Genomic DNA, 25,488 nt, shown 5'->3' on the forward strand with positions numbered 1-25,488 from the left:
AGATAGAGAGAGACGGGGCCAAGCGACTGTGCCAAGACTTGAAATCAAATTATTTATCCCCTAAAGAGAGAGAGAGAGAGAGTGAGAGTTTCTCTGGAGATGTATTCAGAGATTGAGAGCATTAGAGAGATTAGTTGGGCTTTTTTTTTCTCTCATAAAGTCTTCATAGTTTTCAGACCCCAAGCTGCTCAATTTAATTTAAATAACTGACCCCAGTGCCCTATCAAATGCCCTTCCATAACTGGGTTATGATAACTGAGCTTGATCAACCTGGGCAGCTGATCTCAACTCAGATCTCAAATCGGATCTCAGTTTGTCGCAGGATTTATCATTGCCCTTACCTTCTTCTCTCGTTCTACCTGTCGCATGCATTTCCTGCTAATCAATATACCCTTTCCCTCAACCGTTTGTAATTAGTTCTGAGCATTAAATGCAAACAGCCTGAGCCCGCAGCTACCTGCTATTGTTATTGATCTCCCTCTCCTTCCTCTGCTTCTTCTTCTGCATCATCTCTCCACTTCAGTTCTCAGGATTTGTCTGTCTGCAGGCTCAAGGCTCAGGGCTCAAGAGCATCTTTGACAGATTTGGGTTTGAGCTATTGCCATGTGCGGCTGCCTGTTGCTTGCGCCGAGTTGCTTAAACAGCTAAGCGACAAAGGCACAGAGACACATTTATATATATATGTATGTGTGTGTGTATGTGTATTTGTGTATTGTGTAGCTAGACACAATGGTAACGAGTCGCAGTTATGCATAGTTTAATGGTCGCTAGACACTTGCATTATGTAAGCCACCCCACAACCATAATGTGGCCAAAAACAGAGAGAGGGAGGAGGAGAGCGAGTGAGGGTCAGAGGTGGCAACAGAGAAAGAGCGGGTCAAAGGTGGCGGCTGAGACAATGATTGAAGCAGACAGAGGTGGCAGACATACAGAGAGAGAGAGAGAGAGAGAGAGTCAAAAAGAGTGAAATGCAGAGAAAGAGGCAGAAGCAGGAGCAGAGAGGAGTAAAAGGGAAGCTGGAGCACAGGTAAAGGACAAAGCAGGAGCTAAGCAGAGACTGAAAGTGAAGTAGATGGAAGCAGGGGCAGAGAAGAGTAGGAAGAGTGTCTGTAGAAAGAGCTATTGAAGAGAGAGGGTGGCAGCAACAGAGATAAGGTGGACAAAGCTGAGAGAGATGCTCAAGAAGAAAGGGAGAAAGTAAGACCTAGACTGAGGCGCGTGGGGGCTGAAAGATTGATAAGGCTAGAAGCCGAGAAGACGCGCTGGGGCAAAGGCAGAAGGAGGAGCTGCGGCTTAAGGTGGGCGGCTTAGAGGTAAAAGGGGACTCAGATGCTACACAGGCAGAGTGAGCAGTCGCAACAGAAGCAATAGCAGAGTCTGAGAGAAGGGACAGAGGGGAGAGTCGAGGCAGAGTCAGAGGACACATTCGCCGCAATTTACTGCGAATCCGAGAGACGCGACCAGCCTATGCTCACGTACTCTGCAGGGTACAACGCGTGACAATTTCGAATGTTTCGCTTGTTTTTGTTTTTGTATGGAATTCACAGTTACATTTCCGGTGCGAAGTGAAGAGGGTGTAGAACAGCAAGAAAACAAAGTCTCAAGTGCTTCAACCATGTTTAACATGGAATACCCTAAGTGAGCCCGACAGAGGGTATACACTGCATAGTCCACAAGGAGGGAGAAGAGAGCTATTTTGAGCGAACTATTTCCATTCGGTTTACTAGTTCACTTAGAGAGTCAATAAAACGAATCATTTATGAACCAGTAAATCATTCATTTCCTTGATTCACATATAGGGTATACAATAGTTGCAAATAGCAGAGTTTAGGCAAGCCTGATGCGGCGCATATTCTAGCTGGTAATACCCTAGGGAGTTTCAGCTCACTTCCACTTGGTGTTTGGATTCTGAAGCCTGTTCATTAATTAAGCTGATTAAGCAAATGTCACACGGGTCGGAGCTACACCTGTTCCACCGCCTTCCGCCTAGGGCCTGCCTAATTAACCCACCCCCCTCATCCCCTTCTGCCCCAGGCGTGACACTGCACTTTGGGCTGCCTAGCTAAGCATAGCGAGAGAGAATTCTACATTTTTATCTATTTTCTATTTGATGCTCGTCTATGAAGCTGCGGGCGGGTATATCGGTTTTCTGCCAGAGCCTGAGGCAGATTTACGGATAGAGGCCAGTAGACCTTTCACACTGTCTCATTAAATACTATCACATGGACAGATTTATATATCTTGATATTACATCAAATACACTTCTCTTAGCAGCGCGAACAGGTATTAGGCAGTCGCGCATGCTCGACCATCGAATGCTCCTTATTTGGTTGTTTATATAGAATATTTCGTTTCTGTTGACCTTAACTTTGTTCGTGTCGTTTTTCGGTGTTGTCAACTAACATTGGGAGTTTTCTATTTTCATTTTTCATTTTCAGCATTTTCTTTCATTCTGATTGTTGTTGTTGTTGTTGTTGCTGGCCGGGGAAAAGCAGTGAGTAAAGCGCGTAATTGTGACAATTCATTTGTGAAATGCTTTTACGATGCTTGCAACATGACCAAACACATTCAAGGGGAGAGCAAGCGAGACAAAGAGAGCCAGAACAGCAGAGGGAGACAGAGACCGAGAGAGAGGGAGAGAGGGGGAGCAGAGGGAGTACAGTTGAACGCGTAACTAAGCAGTTCGGCAAGCATTAGTTGACTCTGGCTGAGACTTGGAAATAAAAACAAAGCCACAGAGCAGCTATTGGGCTATGCTCGACTCAAAGATACCCTGGCTAGGCATGCCAAGCAGCAAGTGTCTATTGGGCGCAAGTCCCTCTTGGAATGGGGATAATACCAATGCTACAAAGTTGAGTCCAGTAGGTATAGCTGGGACAGAGCGTGTATAACACTTATAGCGTATATCAGTCTGTATAGAGAAGGGACATAGTGTGTATAACACTTATAGCGTATATCAGTCTGTATAACAAAGCTGTTGGCTTTCGAGGAGCGTCTCCATTCCAGGTCTCTGATTCTCATAGGCGAACAGAGCTAGAACGACTCGACTTATATGTAGAGCCAATATACCCCATTTACACACATCTTTCTCGAGCTTAAAGAACTCAGTCTGGTGCTTTCGTCTAGGGCGATTTTTCGTACTTTAAAAAGTTGTCAAAGCAAAAGTCGAAATAAAAACGGCTCAAGCTATTTATTTTTTTATGGGTGCCTGAAACCGTTACGAAGTTATATAACTACATCATATTCATACAAAAAATAAAAATATTAATTTAACTTTTTTTGAAGCGAAAAATGGTTTTAATATGTTTTCTTTCTTTCTTATTTTTGTTATATTAGTGAAAGAGTTGCCTAACTACTTTTTTTTTTTTTTGAGTTCGCATTTTTTATAACAATTCATTTTAATTAATTTTCTATTAATGTCTGAAAAATTAAAAAATATATTCTTGTCTTAAGTCAAATAAAAATATATTTAATTTAGTTTAATTGAGTTAATTCTATAATTGAAATTATTATCTATTGCATTTGATTTTTGTTTTTTCTCTTTCAAACATTAAAAAGAAAAGTATTAAATTTGATATATTTAGTGGTATAAAAAAAAAATTAATTTAAAGTCAACAAAAATAAAAATGAAAATATAAAATACATGAAATCAATTCATTTTAATTTTCATTGTAAAAAAATAAATAAATTTCTTTATATATCTGAGGCAATATTGAAAATTAGCTTTGCATTTCAATTTGGGGCTTGAGCGAAATAAATTTTGCTTTTTGTCGCATTTAAATGAATTCTCTAATGCAGCTTTTACTGTTAGTCTCTGCAGCTTCTTCTACTTCCTCCTCTTCCGCTTTCGCTTACCTTGCAGGTCTGAAAGAAGGCGCCAATGCTATTGCCATTGCTGTTGTTGTTGTTGTAGACGCTGTCGCCAATTGTTGCAGGCGAGTTTGCTGTTTGCCTCTGCAATTGTTGCAGTTGTTGTTGTTGTTGTTGCTGGGCAGTTGTTGTTGCCAGCGGTGCATGCGGCGGCGCCGTCTTAATGGCCACCGTATCCATTTGTATAGAATTTACTGCAGTTGCTGTTGTTGTATTTGTACAGCTATTACTGTTGTTGCTGCTGCTGCTGCTGCTACTTCTTCAGCTTCAACTTCTTCCCCTCTGCTTCAGCTTCTTCAAGTTTGTTTTTTTAGCACATGTCGCTTTTTTGTTTTTTGGCTACTTCCGCAGGGGAACAACCCTTTTAGCGGCTGCCTCTGCTGCAGCTGCTTCTTCTTCCTCAGCTTTGGCCAAACTGTTCTGGCACTAGCAACTGTTGTTGTTATTAATGTTGTTGTTGTTGTTGTTCTGCACACTCTATATATATATATATATATATGAAATGTTGCACCTGTTTGTCTTTAAAAGTTCCTCTTCTCTTCGTCTTCTTCTGACTGTTGTTGTTGTTGTTGTTGTTGTTGCAGTGTTCTGCTTAGTTCGCACTTCTGCTTAGGCACAGACAGAGACACCAACACACACAAACGTACTTCACACACATACACATACATACGCTCGCTAGTGAAGAGCGCGCTCAATAGTTTTAGTTTTTTTTTTTTATGTTTTCAAGTGTTGTTTTTTGTTTCTGTTGTTTTCGTTCGCAGATTTCGTTTGTCATTTGCAGTTACAGCGATTTCATTTCATTTGATTTTCTTCACTTGCACAAATAAACAAAAAGCAGCAAAATCGAAAAGAAAAAAAAAAAAAACAAATAAAACAAAAAACCAAAACGTTCGGCGTGAGCGACTGTGCGTCCGTTGATCTTGAGAGCGTGCGCAATACTGCGGCTTGAAAATTTCCCGACTTGCGGTGAACAAACAAATTCCCCTGACTAGCGCTTGCCATGCGTTGCAACAGAGTGATAGAGAGAGAGCGTGAGCAAAAAATACCAAAGCTGTATACCTGAAGGGGAAATTCCCATTGCTGGTTGTTGCACAAGCTAACAACTGAAAAATGCATTGCCTGCTCCTAAGCGCTGGGCCTTATCAATAATCAATTTCTAAGACCAATTCATGTATAATTTCATCATCAACATGTATTTATAAAATATTAATATTCTTTATCCATGCACCATAAAACATATAAATAATGCGTTTCGAATGCTTAGCAATCTTTCAGTGGAGACACAAGCCTGTAGCTCTGCCCACAGTAGAGTTCGAATTATCATTCTGTCAATATACTTCGAATGAGAAAGAATAGTTAGTGCGTCCACAAACCTTATAATGTGTCCACTGAAGTTGTCAAATTGTAAACTTCGAAAGAGTCAGAGCTACAACGAAGTGCGGACACAAACCAAGGAAATATGAAAATTGAATTTTTCGAATAGGGAATTTCTTTTTTATTAAGTATAGACACAAACCCATTCGATGTGCGAGCTCAAGTTTTCGAATGGGCATTTTGAGAGAGTAAGATATACAGAGCTAGGGAAATTAGCTCCTAAGCTCGATTCGAATCGCCTTCTTCCCCACACTGAGCAAATGAACTTTACAGTGTGAGGGGGCTAGCGTCGCGTTGCCAACTGGCTTCTTAGTTCGAAAAAACCAGAAATGTCGCAGCAGCGAGCCGCCAGCCGAGTAGCCAAACAAAATGGCGGCCATTGAGCGCTGCTGTTAAGATCAGAAAGAAATAAGAAGAGAAAAGGTTGAAAACACGTTTACGCTCTTAACGAGTTTTGTTGTTAGCTGTTCGCTGTTAGCCGCTGTTGTTGTTGTTGTTGTTGTTGCTGTTGTTGTCTGGCTTTCAAAATCAGCGTGCAACAGCAGCCAAAAATAAGAAACGAAACGAAACAAAATATTGTTATTGAGGTTGCTGCAAGAGGGCAGCTAACAAACAGAGACAACAAGCGAGAGCAGCGAAAGACTAGAAGGAAAGAGAGAGAGAGGTAGCTGTTAAGCTGCTCTTAAGCTTATATTTGATGTCTTCTATCGAGCCCTGCGCCCAATGCAGAAGACGGAATCAAAAGTCTCTGCGATTTGGGTTCTTTGATCAGCAGACGACGTTCGACTTGCACTGGAATATGTATATATAATCCATATAGTTTAGATTTCGTATGTGGACTTGCCGAATAATACACTTTCACCTGAACTTAGTTTAGCTTACAGTGTTAATGGACCCTTGGGGCTCTTTCGTGTCACGAAGTTTATACGTTTGGCTTATAGGCGCACCTCTTTCATGGGGAGTAATTAGAACAGCTTGCAGGGAGCAGCAGGCAGCTTTACGGGTTTGACGGTGGCTGACTCGAGGCTCGAGCTAATAGCTTGATATGGCATTAGCGAGGCTGCAGATCAATTCCACTTTCTCACTCTTTCTCTGCCCCATTCCCTCTTTTTTCTCTCTCTCTCTTTCTCTCTATCTCTGCTTAGGGTATCCCTTCGCCGCTATTTATGATCTTTAAGTTGGCTTCTTGAATTCGCTTTGCCAGTTTCTCCTTGGCAGCTTTAATGCCTTTTCCATTGTTCTTCTTCTTGCTTATGATCATCTTCTTCTTCTTCTTCGTCGTCTTCTGCTTCATGTTAATGTGGCACTTGGGGCAGTCAGGCGCGCTCAGCATCCTCGCCAAAAGTTGCGCGCCAAAAAGGCAAAAGCGAAGCCAAAAGCCGAGCGAGCGCAAAACAAAAGACTCTGGCAACAAACTTGCCACTGCGCGCCCTCCCCCTGCCAATACCTGCCTTGAGGCAGCCACGCACAGCACACACACACACACACAGCTAAGCTTGTTGGATCTTCACTTGGGCTATGGCTGCTTCAACTGGCAATTTGACCCTGGCATTTGGCAGCAGCAGCAGCGCTGCTTGGATCTGTGCAATGGAGAGCTCTAGCATTTTTAATTGATAGCTGTCACACTTACTGCTATTTCACTGTACTCGCTGGGGCAGGCTGAGCGGGGCGACGGGGGCAGCTGCCAGGCATTCGCTTTGAGGAAATGGGCGAATTTTTGTTTTGTCTTCCTTCCTGCGCCGCCCACTGGCATATGCAACTGGCCAACATATACTTAGCTATTGGTATGTGTGCATGTGTGTATGTGTGTGTGTGTGTGTGTGTGTGTGTGTGTGTGTGCAGGAATGCTGCAATCTAGCGACTGCCTGTGCGAATTGCTGTCAATTATCATAATTTTGTGCCCGTTTGCCCATTGCCGTTGTCTGCCAGCAATTTGCCTGCATTTGGCATTCTTTTTGGCTGCACACACACACACATACACACACACACACATACAGGCACAAAGTGCTTAGCTAATTAAATTCAATTTTGTTTCACTTGTTGCCTTTCCTTTGCCGCAAGTTTTAGCTTTAGTTTTGGCTATATTTTTAGCTTTAGCCACAGCCACGCCCACCTGCAATCAATTTCCCACTGCAAATTATGCAAGCCAAGCCAAGAAAAACTCAAGAAAATCACAAAATCCACTTCCATCAAAATTTGTTGCGGCTGCTGTTGAAAATGGGCGCTGCCACGCCCATTTTTACAACATTTCGTTTATAAAGCAGCAACTTAAAGACAATTGAATTGAATTCCTTAAATCTGAAGCATTTTATGTATCTAATTTAAATAATTCAAAGCAGCGCATTAAATCCAATTCAAGTTCCAATTGGAATTTTGGCTGGCAAACGAAACATAGAGTAATCTCAAAATCTCTAACTTCAAAATCCATTAATGATTATAGAAATTCGAAATTAACGAAGTATTTCAAAATGAATTTTGATAGAAAAGTGAAAAGTTTCTTATTGGAAAATGAAACGTGTTTCCAATTGGCTTAAGGCATAAACATATATTAATATATGTCGGTATGCATGTGTGTATGCCTCTATAGCTATGCAAGTCCCTTCTACATATGCTTTACAACTCGTTTAGCCCAAGAGCCAAAGAAATGAAGCAAATGAAATTTCTAACTTTGATTTCCTCGGCTCAGCTCGAGCTCTTGAAATATTTTCGATAAACTCTCGCTCATGAATAAATATATTGTTTGCATATATTTAGAATCTTGGCGCTTAAGACACTTTCTTCTTATTCTTATATATATACATATATACATATTAAGATTACATCTTCTTTTCCATTGGGGCTTACACGACTCAACTGCGAATCAGCTGCATTCTGTTCGCGTCTTCTTCTTCTTCTTCTCCAAGCAAATGGCGCGCAGCCAACAAACAACAACAACAAACAACAAACAAACAAACAAGCAATAACAACTTGCGTTCAAAGTCCACTAGCCACATATATGCTCGTTCATGAAGCGCAACTCAGGCATATTGGTTTCATGGCCAGCTGCTGCCGCCTCCTGCCCACTTGACGCAGCTAAAGGCATGACAATTATCACAAATGTAGCTATATACCTATACATATCTATGCCATTGGCACTGCTAAGAGTGTGAGGAGAGGTAAATTAATTAAAGAGCGAGCATTGGGCAGTCGGTGCCAGCTGCGAGCCACACGCTCGCCACTTGGGGAACAGTTAAAGCCCTTTTTGCAGCTGAGCTGCTGGCTAAATTTAGCCAGGACGCAAGCTCAGGCACGAGGCAAGCAGCCGCAGAGAGAGAGACGGAGAGAGATAGACAAACGGGAGAGAGAGACAGGCAGAAAGAGAAAGGGAGAAACAAGTTTTGAGCTCCTTTTCCTGGTTTTGCAGCTCCTTGTCACCGATGCTCTGACCCCCCATTGCCTTCTACCCTTCCCCCTCTGTCTCTCTCCCTCTCTCTTTCCCTCTCTCTCACACAGCTGCGTCTGCTCTGCAGCTGGCTAGCAGCACGCGCCTTTCGGACAGCTCTCAGAGATTTGGCAGCGGCTGCTCATAAATTGATGTGGCAGTCATTTGATTGCCTCTTATGCTGCTTCTTCTGTCCTGCGCCTTTCCCTCCACTTCGGCTTCAGCTGCCGCTGCTGCTGCTGCTTCTTCTTCTTGTTAATTTGTGCACATAAATTTGGCCGTGTGGCAAGTTCTAAGCCATTCGCTTCGAGCCAACTTCGGCTTTTCAGCTGCAGCTTAGCTTGAAAAGGTTTTTTTCTTGCCTTGTCGCAGCTGCAGCTGCTCGCATCTTTTTTCAGAATGATTTCAGAATTTTAAGATTATTTTAATTGAAATGAATATTAATCGAGCCTTTAATCGCTTGACATTTCAGCTAGGTGCACTGTGCCACTTAGCATGAAGGCTGAACCGGAGCTTTGACTTTGGTTATAGTGGCAAATGCTCCTAGTTTAGGATCAGCTTGGGATAGAGCAACAATTGACAATGATATCGATTATCGAAGAAGAAGGAGAGCTAAGTGGGATCAATCAACTTATCGATACTCTCGATATATATCGATGCATACTTGTCGCCCGTATTCACGGATTTGAAGTATGATCAATCGAGTTCATGTACTTGGTCTAAAGCTCTCTCGCTCGCTATCTCTTCCTCTCTCTCTCTCTCTCTCTCTCTCTCTATTTCTCTGTTCAGCATTGCGTAATGTCTGCGACAATTTTCCGTTTTCCATTTACCAATTGGCGATTGTTACATTTATGGCACACGAGGCAAAGGAACGCCTTCTTGCTAATGCTTCTAGCCTTGCTAAATCGAGTTGTTGCTCGAATCGAACTCGATTTTCCCTCGTTGTTTGTTTGCTTGTTTGTTGTTATCTTTGGACTGCTGTGTTTGCTTTACTTTGCCTTGCTATGCTTTTTGGCGCGTGTGCAGCAAACTGTACCAAGATCAACAACAGACAGAGAAATAGAGGGAGCGAGAGAGGGAGGGAGAGGGAGACAGAGTGTGCTGTCTCCCAGTTAGTTGGCCAGGCACAGAGTAGACGACAACGACGGCGACACACGACAACAATAACAACTGCGACAAGCGGAGCTAATGCGACCTCACAATACTCGTCTAGCACTCGGTAATAGGCAGTGCTTGACTAACAGCTAATCGAACAATGTCATCGAATTTCGATCAAAATCGATACTCAAGCCACACTTTATCGATATATATATTCATGCAAAATCACAGATCTATCTGCATTAAAAATTTAATAAAATAACTATGATATTTAACAATAAAAGTCGGTAACAAATCGAGTATCGATAATTATCGAAGGGCATTGATCTCAATTCGAAAATCAATAAATAGTAGTACTTAATATCAAGCTACATTTTCATTAATATTCATCAGTTTTAATATGGTTAATCGATAATTATCGAAGTGCAGCGATAAGCTGGTAGATCGATAAAATGATACTGACTCCTAATATAACGAGATTCTAACGGAAAATAGTTTAGTGTCCATCAAACTTCGAGATAGAGTCAATATTCCCATTGAATATACCTCTTCTCGCTAGATGAACGCGTATAACAGCAACTAGCGGCAACTGTACACAGCAAGCAGCAAGCATTGGAGGCACTGGAGGCACTGGAGACACTAGTCATCAGGCACTACGCTCATTGGAACACTTGTCACATCCTGTCTTGTTGGCAGCTGCCTCTTCTCCTGCCCATCTTCGCTTCGGCTCGGCTAGAGTTGCAGTTGTCAATAACGTAGAAATTTATATGTTTGCCTCGTGCCCGAGTCAAATGTGAGAAAGCATAAGCCGAAGAAGCATAAAAACAGCACTCGACTGGACAGACGGACAGAGCCAATTGGCCAGATCAGCCAAGAGGCTAGCCAGTCCAGCGGAGAATCAACTTCAGCTTCAGCTTTAATCAGTGAGCAAACAGAGCTGAAGAGGTTTTTATCCAATTTGCGTCCTCTTCAGCTGGGCCTTGAAGTTGTTCCCTAGCAAGACTAGGGTAGCTTAAGGATGGTTCTAGAGGATGGATGTTGAGGCATTTATGTCTTGCATTGAGATGTCCTTTAGTGAGCCACTCAGAAACCAATAATGAAATGTTAATAGAATGAAGCTCAACACTTTTTTTGTTTTAATCAGGCTCAGTAGATCCTGGAGTGATCGTACTCAAATAAAGGGAGAAGGAACATTTGCTCACTCTGGAATTTCCTAGTCTTTGATAAAATCCTCCCACAATTTCATTCAATAAAACCTAATCAAATCCTCTCTAAGAGTTTTCCATAGTATTTATATACCCAGTCGAATAGATTTAAAGGAATATTATACATAATACCCAGAATTAAGGCTTTCTCATCTGGCACAAGCGAACTCAGCATGCCAACTGGCCCAAGTGGTCGACTCTTGCTAATGTACAGCACCGCCTGGGCACAGCTCGTTGGTGATTGGTAAAAGTAGAATATTACTTAATATGCCAGGCCCCATGCGCAGCTGAAAAACTGTAATTTCTCTGCGCTGGCTTTTAACGATCGTGATGCGACAGCTCGGGCAGATGAGGCTGCATAAATTGAGTGAGTGGCCGGCTCCCTGGCTAATCGCTTCATTAATTAAATCAAAAGAGGCAGAAAACATCAACGACATCAACAACAATGAAACACGGTAATTAAAAGATCTCCTTAACAACGGCGATCGAGTCGCGATCGCGACACGAGTCCCAGTTTATGTGCAAGCAATGACAATTGCTACTCGAAGGTGTAGCTACACACACAAAGAGAGAGGGAGAGGGCGAGAGGGGGAGACAGTGGTGCTGGTCAGGCAGGAGCCAGACCGCATTTGGGTGCAGCTGTGCAACCGGTTTGGCGCGTGTCGCAGCTTTACTCGAAGCTTGCTGCCAGATCATCAGCTGCTTGAGCTGCTTCCCCCTTCAACTGCTTTTCGTCTGTCAGACTCAAGATTTCTCTATATCCTCAACTCCTCAACGGTTTCCCTTCCCCAATCCTTACCCTCTCTCCCTGTCTATCTCTTTCTAATTGCGATCCCCCGTCAACATGTTAATCAGTTCGTAATCTGGGTACGCTATACTTTATTTTATTTGCATTTTGTTTGGCTCGCACAAATGAACGAATTAAAATGTCTTAAATGAGAACGACGATGATGACGGACACCTTAGGACATGGTGGCAAGCAATGCGTCATTGGCAGTAGCTGGGGAGTAGTAGGGTTAGGTATATAGCTGGATGGGGTGTTCGGCTGGGGCTCTTCAGAAGTATTCTTTCGCAAGGCGACGTCGCTCGTCGGCGTGGCGCGTGTTCGAGCCACCTGGGTCGGTGCCATCTGTCTCGCCCATCATGTTCTCCAGCATGCGCTCCTGCTGGGCGTTCAGCGAGGCCAGGTGTATGTCGCGCGTGGCCCGAAATTTGCCGCAGTTGTACAGGTGCTCATTCTCCAGCCTGATATAGTTCCAGATGAAGCGACTACTTTGGATGGGGGGAAGAGAAGGGGCGAGGCGAGACGAGGCGAGGCGTTACTGACATTAGCTAAGCATCTCTGGCGCGTGTGGGACGGGGACTCACCGCGTGATCTCGAGTATGCTCGCGCAGGTCTTGATATTGTAGGGCGTGATCAGTTTGTGATAGAGGACAACTAGCTCGACGGCCCAGAAGCAGCGCAGCACTAGATTCTCGACAATCACAAAGTAATAGAAGGCTTGCGGATAGACGAGCTTCTCGCGCAGGAACAAGTGCTCGCCGCGCCAGATCTTGAATATGCCAAAGTCCTTGATCACATCCCACGCATAGCAATAGATGGTGGAGATGATGTAGCTCAGGATGAAGAACCAGGTGTACGGGTTGCTAAACGTATTCGCATAGCCATCTGCAAAAGACTGCCGGAGAGTGAGTGTGAGGAGATGGTTGGGGGTGTTGGTTGATGGGATAGGCCATACCATCCGTGCGGCCCCGCATTGTCGAAAAGAAGACCACGAAGAACGTTGTCGAGTACTTGCCAGCGTTCAGCAGATAGCTGACCGACTTCGAGCCGCTGTCTCGAAACCTGCGCAGGCACTGAGCAAAGCGGAACCAGGCGGGCAGGCACCGAGAGATCGGCACAAACATGTCCTCGTCGAAGCAGAAGATGACGTTCGCGTACCGCAGCCAGCATATCGCATAGAAGCGCACAATGTAGTAGTGATCGGCCATGCAGGTGACCAGCGAGTTCATTTGGTCGCCCATCCAGAAGTCGGCGAACCGCACGTAGTGCAACGGGGCCGTCACCACACGACCCACCAGCCGCATCGTCCACCAGCGCGCGGGCCAGTTCATGATGGGCAGCGGATTGATCAGCAGCGTGATCATGATCAGCGTCAGCGCCAGCGGGAAGACGAACGGGTCCTGCACATTGATCAGATCGTGGAAGAGGAACCCCAATATCGACAGCGTCCACAGCAGGCCAAAGGTGCAGGCGATCTCCAGGAATGTCGCCGGCTGCAGATGGCTGCGCGGGTCAATCTCAAAGATTAGCACATGATTGACGCCCGCCCGCTGCCAGCCGGCGACATTCGCGGCCATGAAAAAGTTAAAGATCACCCACGTGAAGGGCCCCCGATAGAGTCGGATGAATGCCTCGATATTCTTCTCCTCCGGCGGCCTACGGATGTCTGAGGCATATTTTAGTTGACGCTTAGTGCTGTCATTAGGGATCGCAGTTTGCATGCGAGCGTATCGATGTGTCGCTAAGCATCGGTCAAAGGCCGTTAGTAAATAGGATATAGACGGTCGATCATTATAGATTATGGTACTCAAGGGAGGAGTGCCGCCTATATATAGATATAGATTCACATGGAATCACAGACTGTGGTAAAATGTCATCTGACAAATATCGGTATGATGCCAGATATCTATTCGATATCTCAAGCATTGAATAATACTCAGATATATCGTATGCAACTGCTAGTTCGATATATCGAAGACATCTAGCTAATCATCGATATCGATGCTGCACGACACATCGGGCTTTTACTGTTACATCCCTAGCTGGACTGTAAGAAACTAAAGACAGAGAGAGAGAGAGAGAGAGAGAGAAAGAGAGAAAGAGAGAAAGAGGAAGCAACTGTGTGAGGGGGAAGAACACTCACAGCTGAAGATCGTTGTGCAGGCCAGCATGATGAACATGCCCAGAGCGAGTCCCGCCCGGAACACCATTCGCGGCGGCGTCGGCTGTCCCAGGGGCGGCACCCGGAGCTTGGTCATCGCGCGCGACCTGTCGCCCCCCGCCAGATAGTAGGTGTACAGCTCCTCCACGTCGATGATCAGTTTTTCAAGGGGTCGCTGGTCGGTGAAGGCGGCGGGGTTAACATTTTGCTCCAGCCAGTCGTTGCCGCTGGTCGACCTCAAATACTTGTCGTACTTCTTGCAGATCTTCCGAAAGCCCGTCTCGTTCAGGGACTGAAAGTTCTGGAGCAGCACGAGCGTCAGATAGAACTCGCTATACGCATTCCGCAGCTGCCGCTGCGTCATCAGCTTCCGATTGCTGCCGCTGGTATTGTCACGCAGGCTGACCATCGAGGGCAGGCGCTGGGAGCTCTGCAGGGAGTACGAGCTGAACGTGTGCCCCGGCGCCCGGGCCGAGGCCAGCAGCTGCAGCTTGAGGGTGGCGTGCTTCCGCCGCGCCTCCGCCAGCTTCTCCAGGAAGAAGTTGTTGACGCGCGTCAGCTCGTGCATGCACTCCGTGAAGAACTGCTCCTCGAAGGCGATGTAGTAGGCATTGATATCCGCATCGGTTGCGCCGCCCTCGCCGGTTGGGGCGCCATCGACGCCGCGCCGTATCATTGTTTTCAGGTCCTTCGGTTTGAAGTTAGTTTAAGTCTCTACAGTGATCTAACGCTCTGTTCGACAACGTGTTTGTTCGTGTCAAATTGTGTCTATTGTGTGGTGTGTGGCTCACCGTGTAACGCATGTACTGCTGCCGCCATTCTATCGTCAGGTGCGTCTCAAAGGTCTTGCCAAATTTCATCGTTCGCCCAGGCCAATCAAGCAGCGCATCCGTCTCGCTGCCTTCTGGCAGAGGCTAGCTGAAATTCTCTCTTCTCGTCAAGTTCAACAAATTCTGACATCTTTCTCACATCACAATGCGAGACCCGACAGCTTCCCAGCACAAGCAAACGAATACTGCCTGTTGCCCCCTTGCTGTCGAAATCAAATCGAATTCATAAAACAAGACTCACTAGATCGACTCTCACATAAGCGCCATCTAGTGTGCATATTCGGCAACTGCTCTGCTGTGGCTCCTTAGCGCCCGTACTGTTTCACAACTGTTGACATCTCTTGATTCTTTAATTACAGTATATACTATATATATGTGTGCATATACATATATACATATGTAAAGGAAACTGAATGTTACGCTAATTCTTCTCCTCCTGCTCTTTGTTTTTCTTCTTCTTCTTCTGTCACCTGGTTAACTGTTTATGTGATTTAAGCCAAGTGTGCAGCGAGCGTTGCCTGCGATAATTTGGCTCAATCAACGAGCCGCAGCGGCAACAAGAGGAAGAAGCAGAAAACGAAGACGAAGCAAAGAGCTGAGAGGGAGGGAGAGAGAGAGAGAGAGAGCAAATAAGGGAAGTGGATGTTCGTTGCTAGTGACTCATTTGCTCAGACAGGAAGTCACTTCACTTGGCCAAAAAGCCAACAACAACAACAACAACAACAACAACAGCAACAACAGAGATAAGCGAATCGAAAATTTTGCGCCTGCTTTGCGTTCTGGTTAAATAATTAGCGGGCGTGTGAACCGCAGCCATGGGCGAAGGTCTTCAAAGGGTTCAACGTCATCGCCATCATCAGCTGCCGAAGAGACCCAGCTCTGAGTCACAAACTCGAAAGAAGGTCAAGCTGACTAAACGACGCGACCAATGCGAATCTCAAAATCATTAGACGAAAGTAATTGAGGCTTGTATTGGGACTTGCGCTACGGGAAATGCCAAATGTGGCAGACAGCGATTGCGCAGATATGAGTTGGGTCTAAGTAGATATGCTATGCTTGTTAAGAGTAGCCAAGGAGGGTCGTATGGCCTCAGCTTTATGTGAACTCGCTGCCCATCATCTCATGCAGGAGTGAAAAGCAATAGAGTTTCTCCCAGGTACAGATGACTTATTGATTTATATAATAGGTACATACATATATGATAGGATGTACTTAGGGAAAAGTTCCTTAAAACAAATTCAAGTAATTTAAGTTATTACTCGAGATCTCTCGCACCCGAAGCGAGAATCATTCAGCTAGACCAAAGGAAATTGCAAGAGAACTCGTTGGGGGCGAGATGGAGCAGGGGAATTACAGTTGCGAGTCGGAATTGCAGGCACTGCTGATTCGGCTCACTTCTATGGCTTGCCGTGAATCGTTGCTGATCAGCGACGCCTACGACAAAAATTATATACATATATAGCTACAGAAAGTGCCGCTATGCTAGAAGAAAACCGCAACAATAACGAAAATGAAACAGTTCTCAAGAATTTCCAGCTGCTGTTGTTGTTACGATTGTTGTTGTTGTAGACGGTGTCATTGGCTTGCGATCACATTACACTACACATGAGCAGCAAATGAGACAGTGAAAGAGAATGAGACAGACAGATACAGACAGAGAGAGAAAAGTGTGAAATGGTTTGCAAGTTGTTTTAGCTCAAGTGCAGTTACAGTGAAGCGTGGCAAGTAACAGAAGATAGAGAAAGGGGGAGGCAGAGAGTGGGTGAGAGAGACAGAGACAGTAATAGAGTGAAAGATAGAGAGACAGACACATAGAGATAGAGAAGGAGAAGGAGAGAGAGAGAGAGAGTGTTAGAATGAGAGATAGAGAAAGAGAGAGAGATAGAGAGAGAGAGAAAGAGCAATATAGATAGAATGAGAGATAGAGAAAGAGAGAGAGAGATAGAGAGAGAGAAAGAGCAATATAGTCCTACTAAAGTGCAATCATAATGAAACATGCTGGCGTTGCCAGATAGTTTTGTATATAACTATGTTATTGCGAATATTTTCGTTGTCGCTAGCGTTGCCAGATCGTCTGTATGCGCAATCAGTCCAATTGGAATTCGTGTAAGTCGTTTGGCGCGTGCCAGTCCCAAAAAAATGAGAGAAACAAATAAAAAACAATAAAAGCATCAAATGACTTTCAATTCCACTCGCAGCTCAGACCGTAATAAATAATCGAGCCGCGTCGTTATTTATTGAGTTTCTGATTTATTAACATTTTTGTGCTCGAGTCACAGAGTATTGAACGGGTATATGGCCATCTATGCTCACCCTAACAGATCTTTGTCAGGGACTTGAACTTTTATTTGACATGGATAATATTGGCTAGAGACGTGATCTTTGGTGCCTATAAACATTCTCAGATACCCAAGACTGGGAAGGTGCTCTTGACATTAACGAGCATCGCGCAGTCGATGAGGCTCGACAGCTACATTCTCACTTGAGTTGATTTGGGCTGTTGGACAGCTTTTGGCAACGGGCCGCAACGATTAATGTTGTGACGGGGCACAGAGAATTAATTAAGAAACGTTTGCATGACCTCCAGCCGCAGGGCAAGAAAGGGAGCAGAGAGTCGAGTATGGAAAGGGCTTATCATGATAGCTTTTCCGATCTAAAGACAAGGCCCCCAAGGCTTTGGCACTGCCCTTTGATTGTGCTGCGCGAGGCGCGCTTGAAAGAGACCGCCCTGCGAGCTCATTAGCGGAGGGCCACCTCAGCGCAGGCCCAGCTGCCCGCGCTTTGGATCTGGGCACAGGAAACATTTCCCTTTCACCAGGAAGAGCAGGGAACCCGAGCTGGCATCTCTCTGCTCGCTGACCGCAGAGCTTGCCCAGAAGCGGAAGCGGAGGCTCGCTCTGTCTTTTGGCTAAGCGCAGCTTCCGATTTGAGCGCAGTGCACAGTAAACACTGGCTAGCAACAACTTCCGTTTTGCGCTCGCAAATTAGCAGAGAGAGGGGAGGAGGAGAGAGAGGCTGCTGGGAGTGGTTAAGGCTAAGGCAGAGATCGAGGCTCCATTGATATTGATTCTTGACTTCTCGGACGAGTTCTGCATGCGTGTCGCTTGTGCAACTTCCGTGCAACCTGCCCCACTTGGGGGCAACTGCAAATTATGGCATCGTTCTCTAATTACAAATGTTGAGCTCTTAGCCTCTGCCTCTGCCTCTGTCTCTGCCTCTGTCTCTGCCTCTGACTCTGTCTCTGCCTCGACTGGAGTCTGGCCAATTGGCAGTTGGCAATTGGCAATTGGCATGCGTAATTGGCTAATTGAAATGAGCGATTGAGTGATTGGGGATTGCGGATTGCCACATCCGATGCGGACAGCCGGCTGGAACAGCTGCAAGATAAGTGAGTCGACGTCTGAGCGACTACCAGATACCCGCTCAGCTGGGCAAGTTCAAGCTGTACAAAGTCTATGCCTTGCCAGCAGACACTGCTCAAAATGAGAGTTGATCGACTAGCAGTTACCCTTGCAGCGGACAGTCCTAATAGTTCAGTTCAGTTTCTCCATCGATTCTATAATGACTCAGATGCAGCTTCATGCACTACATTTGATAATTCCTGTTGACTTGCAGTTTATCGATCACAAAATACCCTGTATTACGTATCGAATGCACATTCTGCGTACCTACATAGCAAAACTATTGCCTCTGGCTCTTAAGGTCGTCGAACCAAGCCTAGTCACAGCTTGGTAAAAATCTAAAAGACGAATGATCGATCATATGATATGAGAGATTTCATGTGACACAGTAAACATTTCTTCAATCAGATATCTACACACGATGTCTGCGCTGGATGTTATCTCTCTACCTCTTACCCGTTGCACACCTTCCCCCACACCGCCGACAGCTCATCTCCCGTCAGTGCGTGTGGCTCATTAATCACTGAATTTTCTATGGATGGTTCTTCAGGCGACCCCAACCCAAATGCCCCTACGAATCATTGTTGCTCTGCTCATAAGCATCTTAGCGCATCGCCGTAAATGCTGCCAGGGTGGTCGGGCACGCCCCCACTTCCCGCAGCTTCCTCCTGCTCCACATCGTGGGTGGACCACACACACGAAAAGCTTTGGTCAGCAAGCGAAAACTTCAACTAAATAAATGTGAGTGAGGATTGGTATCGAAATACCCTGTATTACTTGTGGGCAGTGCGTAGCTAAGACTGTACGATTTAGAGATGCTTGGTAACTATAGTTTATGGACTACTAACATTGATTGATATGCTCGACTAATGATACCCTAGGTTAGACTTGTTAGTAGCTCAAAGGCATTGCTTATATAGATCTGACCGACTCAAAGATACCCTGTAGTTAGCTATTGTTGCTTTGTTCATTATGCCCAACTTAAAGATACCTCGCATTGATGATTACCTCGCTTCGTCTTTTATACAATATAGTTTTCACATTTCTCTGCCTTAGGGAACTAGACTGAGGCTTAGCTCTATATATATGTATGTATATTTGTATAGCAAATCATATATATCTACAATTGATGGCATTTGATGATCAAATTGCTCATTTCACAGCTTTTTCCAACTCTAATCAGTACAGTGGGGCCAGAACTATTAATAACACCTTTATGACTTCAGGCTATTTGTGGAACTACAAAAGAAATGTGAACGGCTTGCGAAATTAGTTTAGCTGCCGTGCGATGCCTGGTCCCAAGCAAATGAATATACATATGAATTGCTACAATTATCATTCTCATTATCGTAGAAATGTTTCAAACTTCAATCACAAATTGTCAGCCATAGAAACTGGCGCAGCAGGAAATGAAGGAATTACACCAAAAAACAAGGCAAGTGAAAGTGAATGATCGACTGGCAGATGCCCTGCCAAGGGGTATATTGTGCACCAATGGCATTATTCAACAAAACTCCAACTAAGAAGATGATTAGTAATACTCCACAGATGTCCGACATATACTCAAAATACCTTTAATTTTCAAGTCATTGATATCCCTATAAAAAACTCGACTCGGATTAGTGCTTGCCTCCTGCCCGTTTACAAACTATTGGCAAAAACTAAAATGCCCTCTTCATACTCTTCCAAAATTGTTAAGAATGGAAATGAAATGAAAAGAATTTGTAATGCCAGCGCTTTCACCTTTGCTCGAGTTTTCGTTATGCGAGGCGAGTTTTCTTGACCAGGAAATGTAAATGGAAAAGGGAAATGTAAATGGAAATGCGAGCTAATTGATAAATGAAACAACCAAAAACACCGATCGGAAATGCAAGTCAAACATTTGATTTCGTGTTTGTTTCTTGTTCGTTCATTGTAACTCAATTAGTCACAAAGTGGGCTAAAGTGAGCCATCCAAAGGTGAGACGGGCCGACGTGGAGGAAGAAGCAGAAGAACAACAATAACTGAGGGAAAGTACTTGGAAGTGTCTGTGGAATGTGTGCGTGTGCCTATAGGGCAGTCACTATGGTAAAAGGCAGAGGGTAGGAGAAGCAGAGGGAGAAAGAATAGTGCAGTGCAGCTCATTCAGTAAACGTAATTAGAATAGGACGTGAAATTGTCCATATTTATTGATCCGTTTCGGTATTTGATATTTGAGCTAAGTATGTCATAAATGTTGCCATGATATACATATATACATATATACAGTCAGAATATTAAGCATAATGTCAGCTGAAACATATTGTGCACCTGATTTGTATAAATGTAGGTGGCATATACATACATCTTTAGGTTTATAGGTATGCATTCATATATATTCATATATATGTCTACATACTGCCTTCCTTCAAGACCCAATTTTCAAGTTTCTCAACTTTTTTTTGCAATGTATTCAAATACGCTTCATTTCATTTATAGCCGTCGCTATATTTGCCTTGATTAATCAGCTAATTGGAGTACATCTTTCATTAATGCTCGCTCAGGAAGTGTTGAAGGAGTACATTGGTTTCATCTACTGTGCATCAGGCTGCATGTCCAGCACTTGAAAATAAGCAAACGCCCATTTGACGGAACTCAACGAGCATTAGGCAGTCGGTTACACCTCACAGCATGGCGCTGACATTAAACTGTATAAAGTTGTTCATGTTTTTATTGGGCGACAAAAGTGTATTCCATTTCGAGTTTCACAGACGAACGACTAATTAAAACATTCATTGAAAATGCAACGAGCGTTTACCCTAACCCTTACAGCCTACAACAACAGCAGCAACAGCCACAGAATTTTCATTCCGCTCCGCTTTCGTTGACAGAGACGCGCATTTTCCTTGCTACTTTGACAAGACAGGCGCACAAACAAAAGACTTAAGACACGAACTTCAGGGCAAGCTCTTGTTGGCAAGGGAAAGAGAGGCCAAAGGAACAAAACAGAGAGTGGGAGAGAAAAGAAGAAAGGGAATGCAACAAAAGGGAGATATAAAGAAAGAAGAGACTATGGTTAGAATAGGAGAAAGAGAGAGAGAGAGAGAGAGAGAGAGAGAGAGAGAGAGAGATAGAGAGAGAGAGAGAGAGTTGCACACACTTCAAGCAATAGAATCGTCGACCTCTGTCTGTCATTTCATTTCTATCCATTTCACAGAGTCGTAATCCCTATATCGTTTATAAATTACTTTGGATATTCGTAGCATGCATACAAACCGATTTCTATTGTCATATTCCCATACCTTCACACACCGTTCCATACACAATGAAGTTCTGAGAAAAGAGCTGATCCACCACTGTGGCTGGGTATCTTGTGGTCAGGCATACCCAACTAGAGCACTCTTAATTGTTTTCGTTATGAAACGGTAACAGTTATCAAAAGGTTCATTGAACACTGGACATAACTTGTGGACAAACTTTCGAATGGCCAAACATGAATTGCAGTTGATTGTTGCTGTCTGTTGACTGTTGTTGTTGGGTGCTATAATTATAGCAACAACAACAACTACAGCAACAACAACCATCAACCGTCAACCGTCAAGACCTTCTCCTTCTCTCTCGCTCACAATTTCGGCCATGAAAAAGTAGAGCTAAAAACTAAAGTAAGAAAACATTGCTCGTAATGACGTTTATAATGATCTGCAGCCTCATAATGATCATTAACATAATGAACATCGTGCCTGTTTCATAAACTTGTTAAACGAAATACGAGGGAGACAAAAAAATGAAATAAATTTACGGCCAACGTAAGTACAAATGCATAAATTAACATAAATTGTCTGACTGTGTGTGTGAGTGTTTGACGGTTGTATCTGTGTGTGTGTGTGAGTGTTTGGTCTGTGTATGTGTGTGTGCTGATTAAACATGCATTTGTTAAATTAAGCATGGCCAAGACGCCCTGCACAGTTGCACAGAGAGAGAAAGAGAGAGAGAGAGAGATGGACAGGAAGAAGACATCGCACAGGAGTCGTCCAAGAATAAGAATAAGAAGGAGCTGAAAAAACAGCAGCAAAAGACATGCACGCAGTTCCCAGGCAGCGCCCTCAGCCGTAACCAGCGTAGCAGAGCGCAACTGCCGAATACCCTGTACTAATTGAAATGTCGTAATATATGAGGGTAGCTAAAGAAAGCTGTTAAAACAATACCCTGTCAAAATATATGAAGACATCGCATTAGCTCTGCAATACGTAGAATATATTCGTATGCTATAATTTAGCCTATGCAGTTACCCTGTAAAAGCCAACTCTCTTTGGTAGTTAGGTAGAGCTGCATACAGGGTATCTTCTTTCGTTTGCCCACTACAAATCTACAGTAATGCAATGAAAATGATTCGCTGAGCTATGCATGTACTCTATAACAGTTACACATATAATCTGAGAGCTGGCAAAAGGATTAGATCTACTTCATAGCCGACTCCAGGGTATCTGCGCTCAATTAGCCCCAGTTTTGGCAATTTGGCACCTGCCACTGTCGCAAACAACCAAAATGAACGAGCGCCAGCTGCAGCTTTGCATTTGGGGCACGCACAAGTCAGCTGCAATTGGCAATGGGCAATGGCCAATTGGCTATTGGTTATTGGCAATTGGCAGTTGGTTGTCGCAGACGGCGGCAAAGAGTCAATGCAAACACGAAGACAATCAAATTGTGCTTCATAATTGATGCCGACGACGGCCAGCGAAGCGGAAAGCGAAGCTCTAAGCGCTCTGCAAACAAGTGGCCGGCCGAGTGTCCGCCGAGTCTAGCCGTTTGTTTGGCTTATCGTGTGAACTAATCTCAGCCGACTCCCAGACACAGACAGAGTCAAGTCGGAGTCGGAGTCGGAGTCGGAGTCAGAGTCGGAGCTAGAGATACAGATATAAAGATATGGAGCTGTGAAATAATGTGTGATGTCTATGAGCATAATATGCCTCACTCATTTTTCATTTCTTTCCCATCCTCTCTCTCTCTCTCGCTCGCTCTGCCCAGGGGCATATCATGCAGCGAGCGTCTTGGACTGATTGTTGACCGTCTTCGGTCTGAAATTGAAGCCAAAGAAAATGATGGCTATTGCTGCTACTTTATTACACCACAAGAAGAAGAAGAGAAGACGACGACGACGAAGACGAGGGAGGGGAAGAAGCAGCAGTTTTTGTCTCTCTTTTGCTGCTGCTGCTGCTTTGTCGCCAAGGGCCTGGGCTGGCGTTGCAGTTGACTGCCTGGCAAAAGAAACACATTAAAAGCATATCAAGTGAAATCATCATCAGACTGTTCTCAGCGCTAACAGCAGTCGCCGCATGCAGCAGTTGCTAGTTTCCACTTGCCACTTGCCAGTTGCCAGTTGCCAGTTGCAACGGAAGCGCAGCCCCAAAAACTGTTACCAATAGTTCGTCTAACGCTTTTTATGCGCCAAACAACCGACAAACGAGAACAAAGACCATGAAATGACGCAAATATATAGCTAAAGTCTACAAAAAACATGCTCACTTTTACAGAGTATTGATGAGTCAGGCAGGCTTTGATTGAATACTACGTACAGAAGCTAACTTTTTACAGGGTATTTATGCACCAGGCAGCCTTTAGTCAAAGAGTTAGCTTTTAGAAGTGCCTTTAAATTATGTCCCAATCATATACTCTATATGTGTATATTCACGCATATGATTGCATACATTACAGGGTATCTCTTAGTTGAGTAATCGTCTAGACGATTTTGTATTAGATGAATTGTTATGTTGATTTCACGTAAATCTTTATCAAGCTGAAATTTTATTGAAATATGTCCCATACAGGGTATCTAACTGTCGTGCTATAGCACAGTCTGCGGGTGATAAATGTCCAGAGCATATACGACTTAAAGTGAAAGGAATAAACGACTTACAGGGTATATATAGCTGTCCGCATTGACAAAATAAATTTACAGGGTATAGCACTAGTCGAGCAATTGAGTTGTCGCCCTGAGATCTTCAACACTTTTGTTGTTTCTCTTGTCAACAGACACTCAACAACAACAGCTAGTTGTGGGCGTGGCTGCTAGTGGGGCAACAGAAAGGTGGCCGAGGGAGTCGGCTGGCTGGATGGGGCGTGTGGGCGTGGCAGCCGGTGGTACTAGGCTTGACGCACGACGTTTCGACGGCGCGCAAATAAAATCTCTTGGCCACAATTTTGAATAGCATTGTTTGTTTCTTGTTGCTGTCACGCCCCATTTATATACCTTTATGTGCTATATACATATATACCGATATACACATATGTATGTATTTATATATCACATACATACGCTCAATTAGTTTGACTCTGCGTTAGGCTTAGGCCGCACCTCGAAAGGCGCCAGAGCCAAGCGAACCCAACCCAACCCAACCGAGCGCCCCTAACCCAAATCCCCCTCCCCCCGCTTTGAGCCAACGACCCCACCTCCTTGCAGCCCCCTTTTTAACTGGATCAGCTACTAGGCGTGCGCGACAATTAACTGTGCAAACGTTACGAACTATCTCTCAATTGCTCCCGTCACAAAAAAAAAAAAAAAACAAGTAAGAAAGCTCTAGTCGAGACTACTCGACTACGAGATCCCCTGAACCCTTGGAGTAATAGCTATTTCAATCATTTTTCGCGTCTTTCAGCTTACACAAGAAACACGCACACACACACACACACACACACGCACGCACACACACAGGCATACATACACACACATACATACACACATACACACACACACACACACACACACACATACACAAACAATTACATACATATACACACACAAGCATAAACACGCATGGGCGGCAGTGAGCGCTTACTATGAGAACTTAATTGCTTAATAACTTTTTTGTGGACGTACGATCTTCTTATGACATGGATATGCATGTAATTGCCAAAGCACAAGTCTCTAGTATTTGAAATACGCTTTTTACAAAAGTGAGGGTGAGGGGGTGAATTTAAGGGTGGGGGGTAAATTTTAACAAAAACCGAAATTATATAAATTGCATATAAACATACATTAAAAATTTGGAGACTCTAGCAATAAAGGTGTAGAAGATATAATTTTATAACTGGTTTTCGATAAGGTTTTTTATCGATAAAAAAAGATCGGGATGAGTTATCGATTTTTAATGATAAACTTGATATGCGCGCTGTAATTACGAACATTTAAAAAAAATTTGAAGTCTCTAGCTCTTATATCTTCTGAAATCGACGCGTTCATACATACGGACAGACGGACGGACGGACAGACGGACAGACGGACAGACAGACGGACAGGGCCAAATCAACTCAGCTCGTCGCCCTGATCAAGAATATACAGAGGTGGTCAAAAGTAATTACACACCGAGCTTTTTTCTGCATGCTCAGCT

The 25,488-nt window shown here is 44.2% G+C and overlaps 2 protein-coding genes across 5 annotated transcripts in view; both read right to left on the reverse strand.

The window, feature by feature from the left end:
* LOC6585716 overlaps positions 1-25,488 on the reverse strand; it is a 68,562-nt gene that overhangs the window by 24,014 nt on the left and 19,060 nt on the right. Inside the window, exon 1 of one of the 2 annotated variants that reach the window (XM_015160993.3) lies at positions 3,856-4,820. The exons of the other annotated variant lie outside the window; for it this stretch is intronic. Coding sequence (XP_015016479.1) covers positions 3,856-4,050 — 195 coding nt within the window. The 5' untranslated portion in view covers positions 4,051-4,820. Of the gene's footprint in view, positions 1-3,855; positions 4,821-25,488 lie in introns of those variants that run through there. 2 annotated transcript variants of the gene reach the window in all.
* On the reverse strand, positions 11,828-14,926 carry LOC6585714 (xenotropic and polytropic retrovirus receptor 1). 3 transcript variants are annotated; one of them, XM_002011305.4, is made up of 5 exons: positions 14,705-14,926; positions 13,896-14,601; positions 12,708-13,418; positions 12,337-12,637; positions 11,828-12,237 (listed from the first exon to the last, which is right to left on the reverse strand). In XM_002011305.4, the coding sequence occupies exons 1-5, from the start codon at positions 14,771-14,773 to the stop codon at positions 12,024-12,026; spliced, it is 2,001 nt and encodes a 666-aa protein (XP_002011341.1). In that variant the 5' UTR covers positions 14,774-14,926; the 3' UTR covers positions 11,828-12,023. The 3 variants fall into 3 exon arrangements, with proteins under 3 accessions (XP_002011341.1, XP_015016477.1, XP_015016478.1); XM_015160991.3 differs by having other exon boundaries at positions 11,828-12,240; XM_015160992.3 differs by lacking the exon at positions 11,828-12,237 and having other exon boundaries at positions 12,523-12,647.

Source organism: Drosophila mojavensis, unplaced genomic scaffold (assembly GCF_018153725.1).
Source record: "Drosophila mojavensis isolate 15081-1352.22 unplaced genomic scaffold, ASM1815372v1 contig_136, whole genome shotgun sequence".
NCBI lineage: Eukaryota > Metazoa > Arthropoda > Insecta > Diptera > Drosophilidae > Drosophila > Drosophila mojavensis.

What these genes read in the sequence shown, in the direction of transcription:
- LOC6585714 (XM_015160991.3), bottom strand. Translation starts at nt 14,773, where the DNA reads ATGAAATTTGGCAAGACCTTTGAGACGCACCTGACGATAGAATGGCGG. An exon ending in AGCAGTACATGCGTTACACG is followed by an intron (nt 14,602 to 14,704) that starts GTGAGCCACACA and finishes TTCAAACCGAAG; the next exon opens with GACCTGAAAACAATGATACG. An exon ending in AGCATACTCGAGATCACGCG is followed by an intron (nt 12,241 to 12,336) that starts GTGAGTCCCCGT and finishes CCCCATCCAAAG; the next exon opens with TAGTCGCTTCATCTGGAACT.